The sequence below is a fragment of the Siniperca chuatsi genome, linkage group LG20, assembly GCF_020085105.1.
Source record: "Siniperca chuatsi isolate FFG_IHB_CAS linkage group LG20, ASM2008510v1, whole genome shotgun sequence".
Lineage (NCBI taxonomy): Eukaryota > Metazoa > Chordata > Actinopteri > Centrarchiformes > Sinipercidae > Siniperca > Siniperca chuatsi.
In genome coordinates, this window is record NC_058061.1 from 16,580,540 (window position 1) to 16,598,451 (window position 17,912).

Below are 17,912 nucleotides of genomic sequence, written 5' to 3' on the forward strand. Positions count from 1 at the left end.
TATATTTATATAGCAACTTTCAAAAATGGGATTACAAAGTGCCTTGCAAAACAAAAGGAGCAATAGCAATATAAACGAAATGTAATTGAAACTAGGGTGCAAACATTCACCAACGCTGAAGCTTTCACCATATTACCGTCATTTAAATCATATGTTGAATGGATTTCTTGGACTTTAAAATCAAAACTTGAAAAGCGATAGTGTCATGGTCTTTGTGAATCAAAGTGTCAAATGGAATTGATCCCAGATCTGGATCAACACACCAATTGTTTCTAGAGGCTTTTAGCCATGCTTGCGGCATGGCTCTGGGCATGGCAGTGGTATTGGCTAATGACTTTGGTGATCCTCTGACTTTTCATCTAGTGCCACCGTGAGGTTGACATTTGTAGTTTTTAGTGAAATCTCTGGACAACTGTTGAATGGACTGCTATGAAATGTGTTAGAGACATTCATGTTCCCCTCAGGATAAACAGTAACCAATATTTTTCCTCTACCGCCATCATCAGGTCATTTTGTTTTTAGCTTTATTTTTTGTTTAGTGCTAATTAGCGAATTTTTGCATGCTAACACGTTGAATGATGGTTAACATGGTAATTCAGACAAACATCAGCATATTAGCATTGTCATTTTGAGCATGTTAGCATACTGATGTTAGCATGTAACTCAAAGTAGTGCTGTGCCTAAGTACAGCCTCACAGAGCCTCAAGCGTGGCTGTAGACTCTTAGTCTTAGTGACAGGCAGGTATAACCAACAGGTAAAAATAAAACCTATTTAGCCGAGATTACAGAAGAGACACCGACAACAACGACCATGTACACAAAAAACAGTGTTTACACATTTGCAAATACACATTTACACAGACATACATTACAGTTATTCACACTCAGAACCAAAGGCGTTATAAATATTTTGTACAATGTGCTGTCCGACCATGTCGGAAATCAAATGTGTTAATACCTGTTCCAAACAGCCACACTTGAAGGCGAGTTGAAAAGCTGACCATCATTGAGAGGGGGGAGACGTGATATAGTTTAAATACAAGAATAACGGTGCACATTTCCAGTCTCTCCTGGAAGACATTCATAGTGTTGCACTTGTTTGTTCACATAACGTTGGAAAGGTGCAGGGGGAGGGGGATTCCAAAGCTATTCGACCATCTGACAAGCTGTTCTGGTGCAGTATAATGGCAGCTCTACACCTGATTGTTGGACTGGGGTCAGATTTGTAGCTAAATCACTTCCCACTTACTGTACACACCACTGGTCTAGTGGCCTTGTGAATTACTGTAACAAAGAAGGTAATTCTCCCTTTACTTATATACTCGAGTTTCCTGCAACAAGGCACTCAAAGTTTATCTTGATAGAACTGGAAGCCAGTGAGTACTCAGATAAAAATGTTGGCAGTAAAACAGACCCATGAATGAATAGTGCATTGTTGATCAATTCATCATTGATCATATAGTGGGCATTTGATTGAACAGACGTATAAAACCGATCATAAAAGGGGCTACAATATAAAATTTTGTTAAGTGTTTTTGTAAGGCTTTATGACCCAGAAGCACAATAACTCGCTGAAACAATGTCCTCAAAATACACTTTATCCATCGAAATCCCTCTAACTGCAGTTTTGTGGCTTTGTGGAAGCTTTGTGGTTCCACACTGTGTGAGTCTAAAGCCAGACTTGTACCTCCAGCAGAAAAACAAAGACAAGTGCCTCTTTCACTGTGTCACCACGACTGGTTATCCTCCCACGCAGTCATACGTAAGTGAGTGCACACACACACACACAAACAACACACTGAGAAGCCAGGGCAGCGTTGCCAAGTAGAGCCCGCTACCTCTTACAAACCTCATGTTTATGCAGACAGTTTGTGTGGTTCTGGCTGACAGTGATGGGACTTTGTTGACACGCCACAGCAGCATTGAGGAGCTGAGCGAAAGGAGGAGGAAAGCAGGCATGAGATAATATGAGGAAAAAGAAGGAATAAGAACATAATGAGAGGAGAGGAGAGGAGCCCTATGACAGGTCTACAGTTGGGAGTGTTTTGAAAAGAGAAGAAGGAAAAGATGAAGCGGTGGAGACAAACTAAGAAGAGGGAGGCATGAGTTGCAAAGTCAGCAGTCAGGAGACAGGTGTGTGTGTGTGTGTGTGTGTGTGTGGGAGCTCCTAGGTGAGCTATAGAGGAATGCTGGTATAGGCAAGCTAGTTAGTGTGCGCGCACATGTGTGTGTGTGCGTGTGCATTGTCCACTATGAGTAAAGATACCGGATGGAATAGGTTCATATATCATTCTCTTAATGGCGTTGGCCCGGAGTCAGATCTTTGAGATATCTCTTTTTCTCTCTCATTATTGCTTAACGACTTCAGGATCCGTCTCCATTTAGCTCTATTTTAGCTCGGCTGTCATAACTGTTGAGATTTACTGCAGAGCGATTCCTCCACTCCCACTGCATTTAGCAACCCAAACATGTCTCTGCCGAGCAGACGGCTGGATTAATAGTGAGATTTCAGTGTTTTCAACCCATCAGGATGTTAATATCCTTTTCAGGTCCCAACATGAGGCTTTGCTCTTGCAGCACAACTTGTGAAGGCGGTCTGCACTAAACCCATAAAATGTTCTAATATAAATGTTGATTTTGTGAGATGGTATCTGCAAAAGGGGTCATGTAAAAGCATAGAGGAAGCAAAAATTTGTTTAGCAAAAGGAGCATGTCACAAGATAAGAATGTTTTTTTTTTTTTACTTAAATGGTGGTTACAGTGATTAATTCAAATATTTGCATGAAATTGAATATGTGGGCATGTGGAAAAATAACGTTGAGAATGAAAGGTACAGACATAAGAGTGAGAGTAAAGCAATTTAGCAGGGATGGGAAAAAAGTGCCATATCGTAAAACTTTAAATTGAATTTTAATAGAAGAAGTAGAATTGGTGCAAAACTCTGCTTAGGTAAAAGTAGGAAAGCCCTCATTTAAAATGTACTTATGTTAAACAATATGAGAAAAGTGTGACTCAAAGTACTGAAATTTGATGCAGAAAATACTTTTGGTTAAAGCAGTTTCAGTTAAGTTCTACTTCCTCAGTTAAGTTAATTACTGAAAGTTGGGCTGCAACTATAGACTATTTTCTCTATTTCTTCATCTATCTATGAATCTGTATTTACTTACAAAAAATTGTGAAAATTGCCCATTGCATGTGTCATGTAATGCTTGCAAGCATGAGCCATCATCAGCCTAACACTGCTATGACTGAGGAGAGGTATTCTCCCCTCAGTTCTTATAGCACTCTACAACAGACACACATTAACTATAACATACACAACAGGAAGCACATGATTTCACTCAAGTTGTTATTTGACCTATCTTTACTTGCCCATGGCATTTTCTTGTCTTAAGCCACACATCTCACACTTCCACCACATGTTCCTCTCCTTATCCTCCTTCATACATACTTGGTACTGAGGAAGGGTTTAATCCCCCATCTCAGACTAAACTCCTTTACAATGAGTTCACATATATTCAGTAACATAACTTAAACATGGTTATATCATGGTGGATACATAAGACACTTCTATTCATAAAGCATGTGAGCAATAGCAGGATAACAGAAAACAATAACAGGGTCATTATGGGAAAAACACACAGATGTCTTGGGATTTTCCCTCATACATGTTGCCAAAACTAGCAAAGCTGACATCTTCAAATTACTTGTTTTGTCCAACCAACTGTAATCCCTGAAGGCATTAAGTTTACAATGATATAAAACTGAGAAAAGCAGCAAATCCTTACATTTTACGAGCTGGAACCAGGGAATGCATGGCATTTTTGCTGAATAAACTGCATGAAAGATGAATTGTCAAAATTGTTGTTATTAAGTGGTAAGTTAAAACACTGCTAACAGTAACAATTTAGTTTCTGACACTTGTATTTTTCCAAAGTTTAAAAAAATAACTGCCCTACTAGCACCTCTAAAGCTCTGTAATTAAAACGTTATATCTTGTTTGTTAAATCTGTACAAAAAAAGTGAAAAAATTACAAGTTGTGGTTTTTCTGGAGTCTCTGCGCTCGGCCAAAAAAGAAAAAACGAGATATAACTCTTATATTAGTGAGCTTCAGAGGTGCTGGTAGGTGGATTTTGTTATCTTTGGACAGACGCGGTCTAGTCTTTATGCTAAGCCAAACTAACCAGCTGCTGGTGGTAGCATCATATCAACCATACAGACATGTGAATGGTGTCAATCTTCTCATCATTTCTCAGCAAGATAGCGAATAAGCGTATTTCCCAAAATGTTGAATTATTCCTTTAAAATGCACTGGTCTCCTCATGATGCAGCATAACTTCAAAGGTGAGCCTACAGGTCAGGGAGCACCTCAGGCAATCTGAGTAAAAGTTAACAAAAAAATTGACCACAGATGACTATTATTTGTCAGGGATCGGGGAGGGTACTGAGGGTCGCTGCTATATCTGGACCTGAGCAGCGAGCGCCATGCTAGGGAGGCCTGGCGGTCGACAGAGCCGCACTCTAAAATAAACACACGCTCATACCGAAATGATCCAAACAGAAACACTCATCCATCCAAGCCAGCCTTCATTAAAGTGGTCCGCCCAACCTCTAATTATAGGATTACAGGGCAGCCAGCAGGACAAACACAGCAAGGGCCTCTGGTTGGATGCAGCTGCCCCAAAACACACTGATCACTGTACCTAGTGACCCAGGTATCCACCCACAGGCACACACACACACACACACTCTGAAACACTCATTTACACAGTGCTCGTCTTTCTCTCCCTCTCCACAGGACGCTGTAGGCTACACACTTCTCAGAGTTTGAACTAACACACTAACACTCACAAGCCAAACAAAACATATACCTGGTTAAGTATAGTGCCTCCCAAACAGACTTAAAAATAACCCCAAGGTGGAGCAGCAAGGAGAGTCAGTCCCACAGTCTGATAGCAGAGGGAGGCAGACAGGGTCAGGAGAAGTCTTCTCAATAACATCTTATTATAGCCACAGACAGTCTGGGCTTTTAAGATGTTTTAAGAGATGACCCCGAGGAGCCTGTATCACCACTTAAGAGTCCTGATTCGAGGGGGAACAAGCATCCTTACCTTCTTTTTCTACTTTCTAGATATTTGGTATACTGCAGGCAGCTTTAGCGCATTCTTTTCGGACCTTCATTCATTCCCTCAGTAACTCAGATCAGTAACTCATTTTGCTGGTTGCTGATATGACTGAAATGAGGAAATGATTGTATCTGCCTACATCCAGGTTTGGCATGCTGCAGAACAGGAAGTCAAACCCTTAGGAACTGTTCCCTCAATTTTGATTTGCCTGGGTTTTTAGCCATGCTAGCGGCATGGCTCTAGGAATGGCAATGTTGGTTGGTCAGTCCACCACTTTCGTCCAGACCACAATATTATATGTATTATATTTGGGGGAAACACTGATTTTTAGATATTTTATTTTATTTCACTATGTCAGTTTAATTTTTACATTTCTTTATGGTACTTACTTTTTTTTTTGTGAAATTGGACATTGTGCTGGCATAAAATATGGGCTACAGGTAGCTTTAGCTGTCAACTCACTGATTGTGATTATACTAATGAGAATAAAACAGCCCACTTAAACGTACTGTTTTGTCATAATTATTCATGAGGGAATATGTTGTATATTTTGTAGATACACTGTATACTGGTGTAGAGCTACTGATCTATAAAGAGCTGCCAATATGTGTTTTTTTTAGCCCTCAGGCATCATCTTGAGGAACAATAAATTCTCTATGAATATTACATTTCTTCTAAATGAGATGCCAATTATTTTTATCAACAACTTCCATCCTTCTGTAAGTAAGAACAAAGTAATGATCACAAAGAGAACACACATCTCTCTCACACGTCCCTAATATGCAATCAAGCAGAATGTCAACCCTGCTTTGCGCTGACACCCACAAGTGATAATTGTGTAAACAAAAGGCACATCATTCATTCAAACGTTATAAGGAAATAGATGAAAAGGGATAACAAAAGAATACAAACAGTATCAAGAACAGCCATGCAGTGAAAATAAAAGAAGAGCCGCTTTGGGTGAGAGCAATTCAGAAACAAGTCTGATGATTTCATAATGTCACCATGTCTCCTGTGATTGCTATTGCGTTTACAGAAGTGATTATCATGACAGTTTAAATGTGTCTGTGTTTACACATCTGGCTTCTGAACTGAGCAACTGTAAATGGAGGTGAGGAGGGCCTTAAAGGGGAGGAGGAGGAGGACGGTTGAGGAGACAGAGGAGCAGCGAGAGCGGCGTGAGGCTTATTGGGGCCAACAGAGGGCATTGTTATCTGTAATATCCATTCAAATGTACCGTATCAGATGCAGTGAGTGCGGCGCTGCTCAGGGATGGAAATTAGTCTTGTTCCCCACTCAGCCCTGGTCACGCCAAGGGCAAATTCAGACAAATGAATTTACTCAGACAATACATATGGAATGCTGGCGATACAGAGGGGTGTATGAATGGCATAAACAGTGGAGGGATGTGAAGCAGAGAGGTCCATGCCTCAGTACGCCGCCTAACCTGCCCTCACTTTCTTTTCTTACAATAATAAACAACTGTCAGCATTTTATTTCTATGCAGCTTCAGGGTGACTTTCACATTTCATTTTAACTTAATGTACATTTCTAAAGCGTTTTACTGTACAATTTGCCCAATGCTGCCATGGTTACACTTGCAGCAAAAATCATACAATAATGTATTATTCTATTTAATTTATTCTTGAGGTGTCTTGCCCTTAATTTGATCCACTCCTGCTTGAAACAGGACGTTAAAGTGGGACATAAAAAAGTGAGAATAAACGCACCCACTGCGATGCAACCAAACCTGTTTGTATTAATAATCTAGTCGGCCATGAAGTCACCACTAAATATAAAAAATTCCAGTTAAAAAAATGGAAAATATAATATTTATAAGAGAGAAGTAGTTTGTCATTCTTTTTTTCAACACTAAATAGAGCTCTTTTATGATATGGAATATCAGCTAACAAAATGAAAACGTCTTTTTTCATTTTGACTTGAATCCCCTCTTGTCTGAATCTATTTGGCAGACTTTGTACAGTGGCAAAGCTCACCCTTCAGTGCAATAGTGCAGATAGGAACATGGATAGTGCTATCTTGCTATCCTCTGTGCTATCTCACTGAGAGACACTGTGAAGTGTAGAGGACATAAATCTTGTGTATTTACGACCTGTGCTGTAGTCAGCTATCTGTTAGGATGCCCTGCCCTCTTCCTCCTCCTGATCTTGTCTGTGCAAGGTCTGGGTGCTTTTAATACTGTTGTCACATGGGATATCAGAGGATGGTGTTTCTCAATCAGCCTGTAATGTCACAGATTGTGATCAGAAGGAGCACTGTCAAAAAAAAGCTTGGTCATAGAAAATGTGAATGTCCCTTTTCAAAGGGTGAAATGTGACACTGGAAATCCCAGAATTGGATCCTTTTGTCTGTGGATTTGTTGTTTTCTTGCACCGTGCTTTGTCATGATAGCTTGTATTTCTGCCCAGTAATAGAGTGAGATGATTAATTTGGAGTTGCAAATTGTCGTCTCACAACAGTCCACTTCTATTACCAGATCTGAAGCGCTAATGTCAGTTGACGGCACATAAAATGAGAGTTAAAAAAACAACAACAAAAAAACAAAAACGTGTTGACATATCAACCCAGCAGCGAGAGACCGAGAGAATCAAGCAGTCCCGTGGATTCCTCATGAAAAGCTCAGCTACAATTGCACAAGACAGGCCTTGTGAGGAACCATTGACCCATCGACTGCTGTGATCCATGTCTGACTGACATCAATACACATTCATCTCTGCTCGTTTCACCTCAGGCTAGTAGGCCACAGGCTACAGTGGCTGGTGTGAGATTTGGACAGGCAACAAGCATCACTTTGTCTTCCACACTCGCACTATCACTGACATCAAACACCAGAGGAGGCAATCTGATGGACCTTTTGCTTTGTTGGGAATTAGTCACTGTTAAAGGGCCCCAAAATGTCAGTGGTCAGTGTATCTTATATATATACCCCCCCCCCCATTACACAGTAATTTAGGGGAACACTTCCTTCAGCAGAAATACAACAATCTTTTCTCCATGTCTAACACAACAGACAATGCAGTGGTACACCTGACCCCTGTGCACCTGATGCTTCTTTCTGGAATAAACCAATCAGCTCTCACTCACTGTGTAACCAAACACACACACACACACACACACACACACACACACACACACACACACGCACACAATTTAGAGCTTCAGATTTGCAAAGATCTCTATGCTGCTGTTTTAATTTTGCCTCTATTTCAGCTTCATTAACATTCACAACTAATGTATTGTTCCACTGGGTAAATCCCCCCACTATCTTAAGCCATCTCTCCCTTCTCTTCTCTCTTATGAATCTATTCTGTGTTAGTACAACAGCCATCGCCACCTCCCTCCCTCCCTCTCTCTCTCTGGGCTCGTTTTAATTATAAACTAATCTAGGGAGGTAATCACAGACAGCATGATCAGTTACTCATGCATATATGCCATACTATGAAATGCAAGCAGTTTATTACCCTGCCTCTTTACAGCCACTGGGAAGCATGGATGCAGCCATAATGCTGTGCCAATTAGCTGTAAATCAGAAACATTAGTGCACTGACTGGATTTGGTTTAGGCATATATGCTTCATGTGGTATATAGGTTAAAGGCGACAGCAGCAGAAAAGCGTGGAGTCCGTTTATTTCTCTACTGCATTTTTTTTCTTTTAGAAAGCGCAGCGCTGAAAGGTGCTTTGTGGTTTTCATTTCATACCGCCTTTCAACATCATTGAAGATGTGATTGCGGCTGAGTGGCAGCAGTGCAGGATGGAAGTAGATCCTCAGACTGATGAGCGGTCTAATAGGCCTGTCTAATGTATCATCGATGGATTGACTGCCGTCTCGGAGGAGACATTTCAGAGGGATTCCAGCAGATGAATTTCAGGGGGAAAAAGCTTTGCTGCTGCGGGTAAGCCCGGCTGAACATTGGCCAGTGGAAAGACGCCCTCTTCTTGCGCAGCCGGGATGTGCAGGGAGGATTTATCCCAAGTTAAATACAGACGAGCAAGTTTTATGCTTCACATGGTCTCAGTCTCTCTCTCTCTCTCTCTCTCCCCTCAGCCAATCTGCGCACAGTGACGCTGCGCAAAGGCTGGATCTAGTCTTGGCTTCATCATCATATTTAACACACCCACCCAGATTCACACATGCTACAAGAGGTGCATTCTCTTATCCCGCTGTACTCCTAGAGGTTGCGTGGCCCCTGCGGGAGGATTTCTGTCTCCTGTTACCTGTGCAATTTATTGCGTTGGCTCGCCTCGGGTGATTAGTCTGGACTCGTTGTGACAGAATTACGCACCCTGGATCGCTGAAGTGGATGAGAGCACGCACGTCGACTACTTTCCGGGGACTTTCCCTCAAAATATTTAAATGTGAAGAGCTGCACTTCTCGCATTTTTTTCCGGGCCGAAGTCCCAGCGGATCCACGGCTGCTCTTCCCCGCACAGCATCGAGGCTGGATGGTGAGACCGATGCGCGCCCTCGAACCTCTTGGACACGCACGTTTAACGGATCTTTTCCCCCGCGTGTCACAGCTGCTTTTGGATCCTACTCACTTGTCTGCTTCTCTGTATTTCCTCTGAAGTATTTGGTGGTAGACAGGAGAGGGGAGAGCGGCAGTGTGAAGAGGATGTGGCTTGCGCAAATCGACCGCTGGTGTGAACCGACTCGACCTGTTTTACCTGGACGCTTGCGGATGATTTTGCGCTTCTGAAATCTCGTCTGGACCCCCGCGCGGATAAAGCAGGACTCTGATGTTGAAAATACAAAGGCTGAACACTGAATCCTTTACTCAAGACGGCAAGTGAAGATGGGTCATACGTGTTTAATGTGTATTTCATTAGATTGGCGTCCAGTCTAATAAACATCATCAGCGATGTAGTCAGCTTGTTCATCTGCGTGCTGATCATTTGCAGTAAATACTCACATCTGCTCAAAAGGGAGACCATGAAGATGATCCTCCTGCGCAAATTCCGGTTTTTGATCCTCATGGTGTTCCTCATTGCATGCTCGATGCACATAATGATAGACTTGTTACCAAAACTGGAGAGGCACAGCAACAGCGGCTGCTCCTGCTCCCACACGCCGAGCGAGGAGCCTCAGAGCTGGGGGAAGCAGGGCTGGCCTAACAAGCACACCCTGCGGATCCTCCAGGACTTCAGCAACGAGCCCAGCTCAAATGTTTCCTCCCACTCCCTGGAAAGGATCCCGGTTACAGGCGACAAAACACAGGCTCTCAGGAGGCTTGAGTATCACGGGCAACGCGGTGAAAGGAAGAGACAGTTCATCCAAGACGCCACGGTGACCAAGAACATGCCGGTTAAGAGTTCAAGGTTGTCGGCTCTCTATGACCATCCCTTATATAAAAGATCCGTGCCGCCTCTGACAGACGAGGACACGCTGTTCAACGTCAACACGGACATCAGATTTGACCCCAAAGCAGCAGAAGATCAGGCATGGTAAAGTGTTTTGCTCATAAAGTCAGTTGTGTAGGCAAACCTGAAGCATATCACTCAACTCTAATGCATCAAAAGCTACAAATAAACATTGTTATAATTTGTATAAACATCCCATGGAAGGGCTTATAGTTTAGTGTGCAATCACATTATTGCAATTCTGCATGTGTGCTCATAGGCTGTTGCACAACACCTGTCACTCTGTGCATAGAAACCTCACAATCCTCTGTCTGCTCCCCCTCACCCAGGAATACTGAAGGCAACGTTGACGAGTTCAGCCCAACGGGGGAGCTGACGGCCGACTCCTACCCCAACTGGCTCCGCTTCCACATTGGGATTAATCGATATGAGCTGTACTCCAGACACAACCCGGTCATCGATGCTCTCCTGAAAGACCTGGTCACCCAGAGGATCACCAGCGTCGGTGAGTCATACAGAACCAGAGGGATGGCAAAAAGCAGCCAGCAGGGGGGCTTGGGTGCACAGATGGAGGGTCAAAATTACACTTTACTCTGAAGACACCATGCTGATGGTGCAGAAAACAGTTTGCACTTCTTTTAGGCTGTCGCAAGTCATCATGACATACATTTTTGGAGGTTAAACGATGATCAAATGTGTGCTGATATTGGTGCCTGCTTGCCATATGACTAGCTGGAGGTTAAATAGTTTAACCACCTTTCTAGTATCAATGCCACATCATTGCTGACCTATAACAAACAAGCTACTAGGGAGCCTTGATCAAGGACACTTTGACAGGCCACTTGTCTACCGATGGACACAGATTCTGGTTGTGCTCATGGATTAAACCTGTGCCCATTCTGGCTGTCCAATCGCTAGATGTCTCTGTGTGCCAGAGGTCAAAGTTCAGTTTAAAGCTTCTCCTATATGAGAAGCAGTGTCAGCAGTGGTGCCAAATGTTTTCATACAATTTTTTTTCATAAAATAACACACACACACACACACACACACACACACACACACACACACACACACACACAGACAGATCTTGGTCCCAAATACATGCCTTACCTGTCTTCCCCTCAGGGATCAATAAAGTATTTCTGATTCTGTTTTGTTAGTTTAATTAGGTGAACCCAACACCATGGTTACAGCAATTAAAAATCATCTCCTCCAAGTGGATAACGTTATATTAAATGTAAAAAGTCATCACTTCTATGAACAGGCATAAGCTTTAACAAGGCTTATATCACAGAGCTATTACTTTGTAACTGAATAACAATTTGAATAGGAAAAGTTTCAGCCTAGTTGTAACTGAAATGAAATTTGGTTTTGTTGGTCATTAGTTTTCAGTCACTGCGCGTTGAGCTTCTTCAACTAAGTGCCCTGTCAATCTCAGTCATAATACCTGGAGAGGAGAGGCTGCCGACTTGACTGCACCTATAAGTTTAAAAAAAGTAAAAAAAAAAAAAAAAGATCCAGTCAAATAAGAAGTAGTCAAATTGGGTGTAAAACAGCCCAATTTGGCAACACTGAGTGTCAGTCTTAACAGTAAGCCAAAGGGGAATGCGTACCTCTAATGTAACTGGGTCTGCCGGTTAAGAGTGAGAGGAAGTGCTGCTAAGCGATGGATGTGCTCCTTGCTGCCACAGGCTCTGACGACGTGAACACACACTCAAACACACACGAAAGCATGCACGGAGATGGAAGTCAGCTGCAGGCTATCGTACGACAAGCGCTGGATCTGATCAGCCTGCACACTCCTGCCTTACGAGGCTGAGGGAATAATACATCAGCACAATCTTCTCTCATGTATCCCCCACAAAGCGTCACAGTAGAATACATTAAGCCTGAGAGAACACCTGGTCTGGATGCAAATCATACAGATACACATCACAGTTTGATTCAAATCAAACGCTGTGGCTTTTTATTTGATCGACAAGTGCACTGTAAGTCTAGCTTTCTACAGAAAGCCGCAAAGCCTTCGCTGAAAGTGCAAGTAGATACCTGTCAGAGGCGATAATCCATGCTGGGGCTGTTATATGGAATCTATTTCTCCTTTTTTTTTCTTTTTGGGGGGATTGTCTTTCTTTTTGGCTCAGTCCGGCTCCCACATTCCAAGAGTGCTTGTCGACTCAAGGTCGCCCATCTTGCGCTCGCTGTAAAAAGTGATTGCAGATTTCAGGTCCATCTGCCAATGAGAAAACTGTAACTGGCCTATAGCAAAGATTAAACACTTATCTGGGAGTAGGATTAGCTTTTTATAAAACTAGCATCCCTGCCTGGCCACTAAAGGAAGAATTTCTTTCTTTCTTTTCTGTCTTTCTGTTCCAGATGTTCTCTAATTTTCTCAGATTTTCTCCCTCTTGCTTTCTGTCTCTCAGGCTGGGTGGATAGAGGAAGCAGTTCTCAGCGTCTCTAGCCAGCTAAATACATGGTGGCTCAGTAATTACAGAGCCTTAACACAGGCCTGGGGCAGAATACCAATAGAAGCCAATAGCAGCCGGTTATTATCTAAACTCAGGGATAGGAGTGCTTGCATGTATTATACACTAACCTCTTTTTAGCAGCGTTCATCAATGAAGACATAATGTGCAAAAGCTATGATATGATAAATGTTATTACAGATGATAGTGAAAGCCTGAAACTTTGACTCTGCAGTGCACAGCCCCAAAAGAGACAGAGGTAAACATTTTGCAGCAGCAGGAGGTCTTGACCTCCTGTGGGATCTCAGTGGAGGTTGAAATTATTATATTTATGGTCCCTGTATACAGTTGCTCTACATGCACAGTTCCTAGTAATTACAGTAAGATTTGCCATTTTTTAAAATGACTTCAGCAGGTGAAGTCACGCTGACATTGATCTTTTTTTTGATCATTTTGCTTGTCCTCATGATTCCCATATGTAAAAATAAATGAGAGCATTGATTGAGAAGGTTGTTCTTTTGCAAAAGGCCACCAAAACACCATTTTCAATTGATCAGTTGAAGAAAGAACAGGAACAGTGGCTGCTCTCCTTCTTTTTTTTATATTTTCATTGTATTTTAGCCCTGTATAGTCCTCGCCCCAGTACTGAGCCCAGTCCCACGAGTGCCTTTAGACTGCATTATCATTTACAAAAAGGGAGAAAACATGAAGGATAGAAGGATGAATAGAAACACAAAGAGAGAGAGAGAGAGAGATGGACCCTCCAGAGAATACACAGAGAGAGTAAACAGCAGAGGAACAGAGAGCGTCGGGCGAGCACTGGCTGTCCTTCACCCCCTCACTCTCCCTTCCCATCAAACAAACACTGTGACATCAGCACTTAAAGCGCAGGCACACACACACACACGCACACAAAGACTCACAAACACGCATCTACGCACATATGCAAGCTTACATACACAACAGTGCACTTCAACAGCATGGCAGAGGAAATAATTGATGTTTCAGGCTTCAGGTGTACAATTACATTCTAAAATGTAAAATCAAATCAGTGTTAGTCAGTATTACATTACAGTTCATGTAAACACAATATAGTCCCATTTTATCATGTGTATATGGACTTATGGTTGGTCTCTTATCCCTGATACTGAACAATCGATAACTAATGTGTTTGTGTGAGTGAAATGATCAGCCGTTTAATTAATTAGTTGATCAACAGAAAAGTAATTGACAACAATTTTGATTATTGATTCATTTTTGAGTCTTTAATGCAATAGAGAAATATTTGTAATTAACTGATATTTGAAGAACATGGATTAGAGTTTTATTGAAGCATCCATCAACTGCTTGGACTCTATAGCGTAAGAGGGCAACAGAGCCACACTAACAATTAATCATTAAATTTAAGTAAATTATTAGGCGGAATCGTCAAACATTTACTTGTTTTAACTTGTCAAATGTAAGGATTTGCAGGTTTTCTCTGTTTTATATTGTAAATTTAAAATGTTAGGTTTTGGACTGCTGGTTGGACAAAACAAACAATTTTTAAAAATCACATTGGGCGTTGGGAATTTGTGTTGTCACTTTTCACAATTTTCTGATATGTTATAATCATTAGTTGCTGCCTAATGGCTGTATCATCTTGTTAATTTATTGCAGACCTTAATTTAGTCAGATTTTTTTCTCAGAGCAGAGCTGCTCTGTAGGTGAAAAAAAAGCTAAGAGCTACAGTACAGTCAAATGCTAACTGGCTAAGTTGCAAACCTGAATGGGCAAAAGTTGAACACTAGTAAAAAATGAAGGCAGTTATTTTATTCACTAATTCATTATGATGTTGGACAGTTAGCAGCCTACTCAATTAGCTTACCTAAAAGCTATTGTTTGGCTAGTTTGAAGGTCAGCTAGGCTAACTAGCTAACACCACTAGCTAATATCTAGCTTGGCCAATTTGTTGAGTAACTAAAACTAAACTCTGGTGGGTAAAGTTGTGTCAAAGCACAAAAGACTGTAAGCCCATTACTACATCTCATTTCTTTGGTGTAACAGTAAAATATGCATAGGTGCCTTCAGTTAAAAAATTGTGTTAATGGCAGTCTGTTTTGCTTCAACAGCAATGAAGTCTGGAGGCACTCAGCTCAAGCTCATCATGACCTTCCAGAACTACGGCCAGGCTCTCTTTAAACCCATGAAGTAAGTTATTTTGCTTTTCAGTAAAAATGCATTTTATGTGTTTAAAAAATTGTTCCAGCTAGCCCTATTGTGCCTCTGGTCAAACTGCCCTCTCTTTGAGATAAAGCATTCTCTTTCGTATCGTGTTAAAGCTTGATTGCCACCTCCACTAAATTCCTTTTCGCATCCCACCACCTACTCATTCTCCTCACAACATCAATCTCATTTCCTTATTCTCCTCTCTGGCTATATCAAATTGCTTTCATTTCAGCACAACCTTGATATTCGACTGAAGGCCGACATCATTCTGCTGTGTCAGAGCCAAATGTTGAGTAGGCATTTCACCTCATAGTGCTGTCAGGTGACACGACACATCCTTTAGTGGCCATGTTGGAGGTCCTCAGCCCTCAGGCAACTCTGGCTGTTTCATTTTATGACTGATTGATCTGATAAAATTTCTGCGGTTTGATAATGTCAATCCATCTAGTCTGCTAAATGTTACTGTCTTGTCGTCAGCACATGATTTGGGTACAATTTCAATTTTTTCAACTTTTTAGCCATATGCTGAAGATGTGGCTCTATATGGCCATGTTGGTCTTTCGGGTCGGTCGGTCAGTTCACCACTTCAGTCCAGACTGAAATATCTCCACAAATATTAGATGGATTGCCATGAAATTTGGTACATATATCTATGGTGCCCAGGTAGGTCTGAAGTTTGCTTTTAAAAGATGACACAGTTGTGGTACATCTTATGTCATCAGGCAGTTTGTTCCAGAGAGTGGGGCCACAATGCACCTTCACCAGATTTGCTACTGATCATGGGTACAGTTAGGAGACTAGTGTCTGATGATCTGAGGGTTCTGGAGGGTCGTCTTGTTAAATTTGTCACAAGTGTTGTGGCCTGAAACAGCAGCATTATAGAGTTGAATTTCTCACATGTTTGTTCTTGAAATAGTTGAAAATGCAGCTATAAAATATCAAATGCACCAGTTTGTGTTATCATGCTGTCCAATGTGATGGACAATTTAACAGCTGAAGGTATAATTTAAGGTGTGTATTTTTGCTAGTGCCCAGCCGTGGCTAAAGGCAGCAGCCACTCAGTTATCACTCTTGCTAAGCCGGGGGCTACATGTCATTATTTTTCCTTAGCTGGTTCTCTGTAATGGTGCCAGACATAATTGCTGGGAGCTTTGTGATCCAACCGCAAAGCCTCTGTTCCTTGCCTCATCTCCTTCTGAATCCTATTCCAGTTGTGATATGATCCAACCAGTGAACTACAGCATATCATTAATGTCTCACATAAAAAGGTTAAGAGGAGCGAAAGCAACACTTTACTTTTGAACCTCCGCTTACCTCTGCACACCCTGTAATACACCTTGGCTTAACTTTTAGATGAGATAAATCCACCCAAAACTGCCCCACTGGTAGATACTGTGTAATATTTGATTAATTCACATTTCCTTTATCCACACTGTCATATTTAGACGATAACGCATCCCAAGAGAAGTGCTCTTTGCTCCTAATCCCTCCTCGATTGGTGGATTTAAATGTCACCCCTCCTTTGTTATGGTGATTGTAATTTAATTGTGGGTTAATGGTTTTCTACACAGGCTGTTGTCTGGCCCTTGCATGTCAGTATGGAGAGCGGGGTTAAGCCTGCGGATGATAGGTAGCGAGGTTTTCCGTGGGAGGAAAAGCTATTCAGAGACTGTTGTAATTACTCCTTCAATCGTACCACACTAAGTCAGGCCAGACGCAACAAGCCTGAAATCATCCTGACAGGCCGGGAAGAGGAGAGATGAGAACAAGGTGAGAGGAGGGAAGGGATGGGAGAGGAGAGGGTGGTAAGGAAGAGAGACATATGAGGAGACGTGGGCAAAGAGTGTTGTCAATACACGCACAGAGTCAAAATCCACAGATTATCTTGGTGCGCTGCCTCGAATTTTAACCCAGACGGAAATGTGAAATGACATTTTCTGAGAAAAGCACAGGGTGATGGGGTTGGATGTAAATCTGTTGCTTGACAGTTGTGGTTGTCAGAGCCGCAGTGATGTTTGATAATCCTAAAAAATGGCAAGAGTGTGTGGGGGGGGGGCTTTTTCATTCCCTCCTGCTTGAATGCACTTGACTTGAACAAAATAGGGCAACCCATGCTGGCATGTGTGTGTGTGCTCATTTGGACTGCAATCAAGGTCTTGACAGATTTGCACAGTCATTCCTGCTACATACATCATTTCCCTCGCAGAGATCACACATGCACACTCGCCAACGTCCACAAACACACACACGCACACACACACACACACATCCACCCGCTTAACACCCAACATCATCTCCTCGTTCCCGAATCTGCTGGTGTGTTTCCACATGGTGCATCAAAGAGACAGAGGCTGAGAGATCAAAGACTTCTCCGGCTGTGCTCTTCTGCTCGGCTCCTCTCAACTCTAATGCAAATGTGTGCAGGCAATCAGGCAGCGAAGGCAAGCAGGCAGGCAGGCATGCATGCAGTGTCTGGGTAACGATCAACCCTCCAACCATCCATATCCGTGGAAACCTGCACTCTCGCTGCTCTCTCTGTTTATCGGCCCCTCTGTCTCTTTCTCAGTCTTAGTATTCTCCGTCATTCTGCAACTCTGTCTGCTGTTTGTTTTTCTCTCTCGCACGTTCTTTAACGAACAGCACAGATGAAGAAATCCATTAACAGGCTTGCCGTATCGATCCTTTAGCTATTCTCTCTTCTTATTTTACTTTTTCCTCAGAGAGAGAGAGAG

The 17,912-nt window shown here is 42.2% G+C and overlaps 1 protein-coding gene across 1 annotated transcript in view; it reads left to right on the forward strand.

The window, feature by feature from the left end:
- Window positions 1–9,165: 9,165 nt before the first annotated feature.
- Window positions 9,166–17,912, forward strand: part of fam20cb (FAM20C golgi associated secretory pathway kinase b) — a 51,644-nt gene continuing 42,897 nt past the window's right edge. Inside the window, exons 1-3 of the mRNA XM_044178757.1 lie at window positions 9,166–10,591; window positions 10,837–11,012; window positions 15,084–15,162. Coding sequence (XP_044034692.1) covers window positions 10,080–10,591; window positions 10,837–11,012; window positions 15,084–15,162 — 767 coding nt within the window. The 5' untranslated portion in view covers window positions 9,166–10,079. The remainder of the gene's footprint in view (window positions 10,592–10,836; window positions 11,013–15,083; window positions 15,163–17,912) is intronic.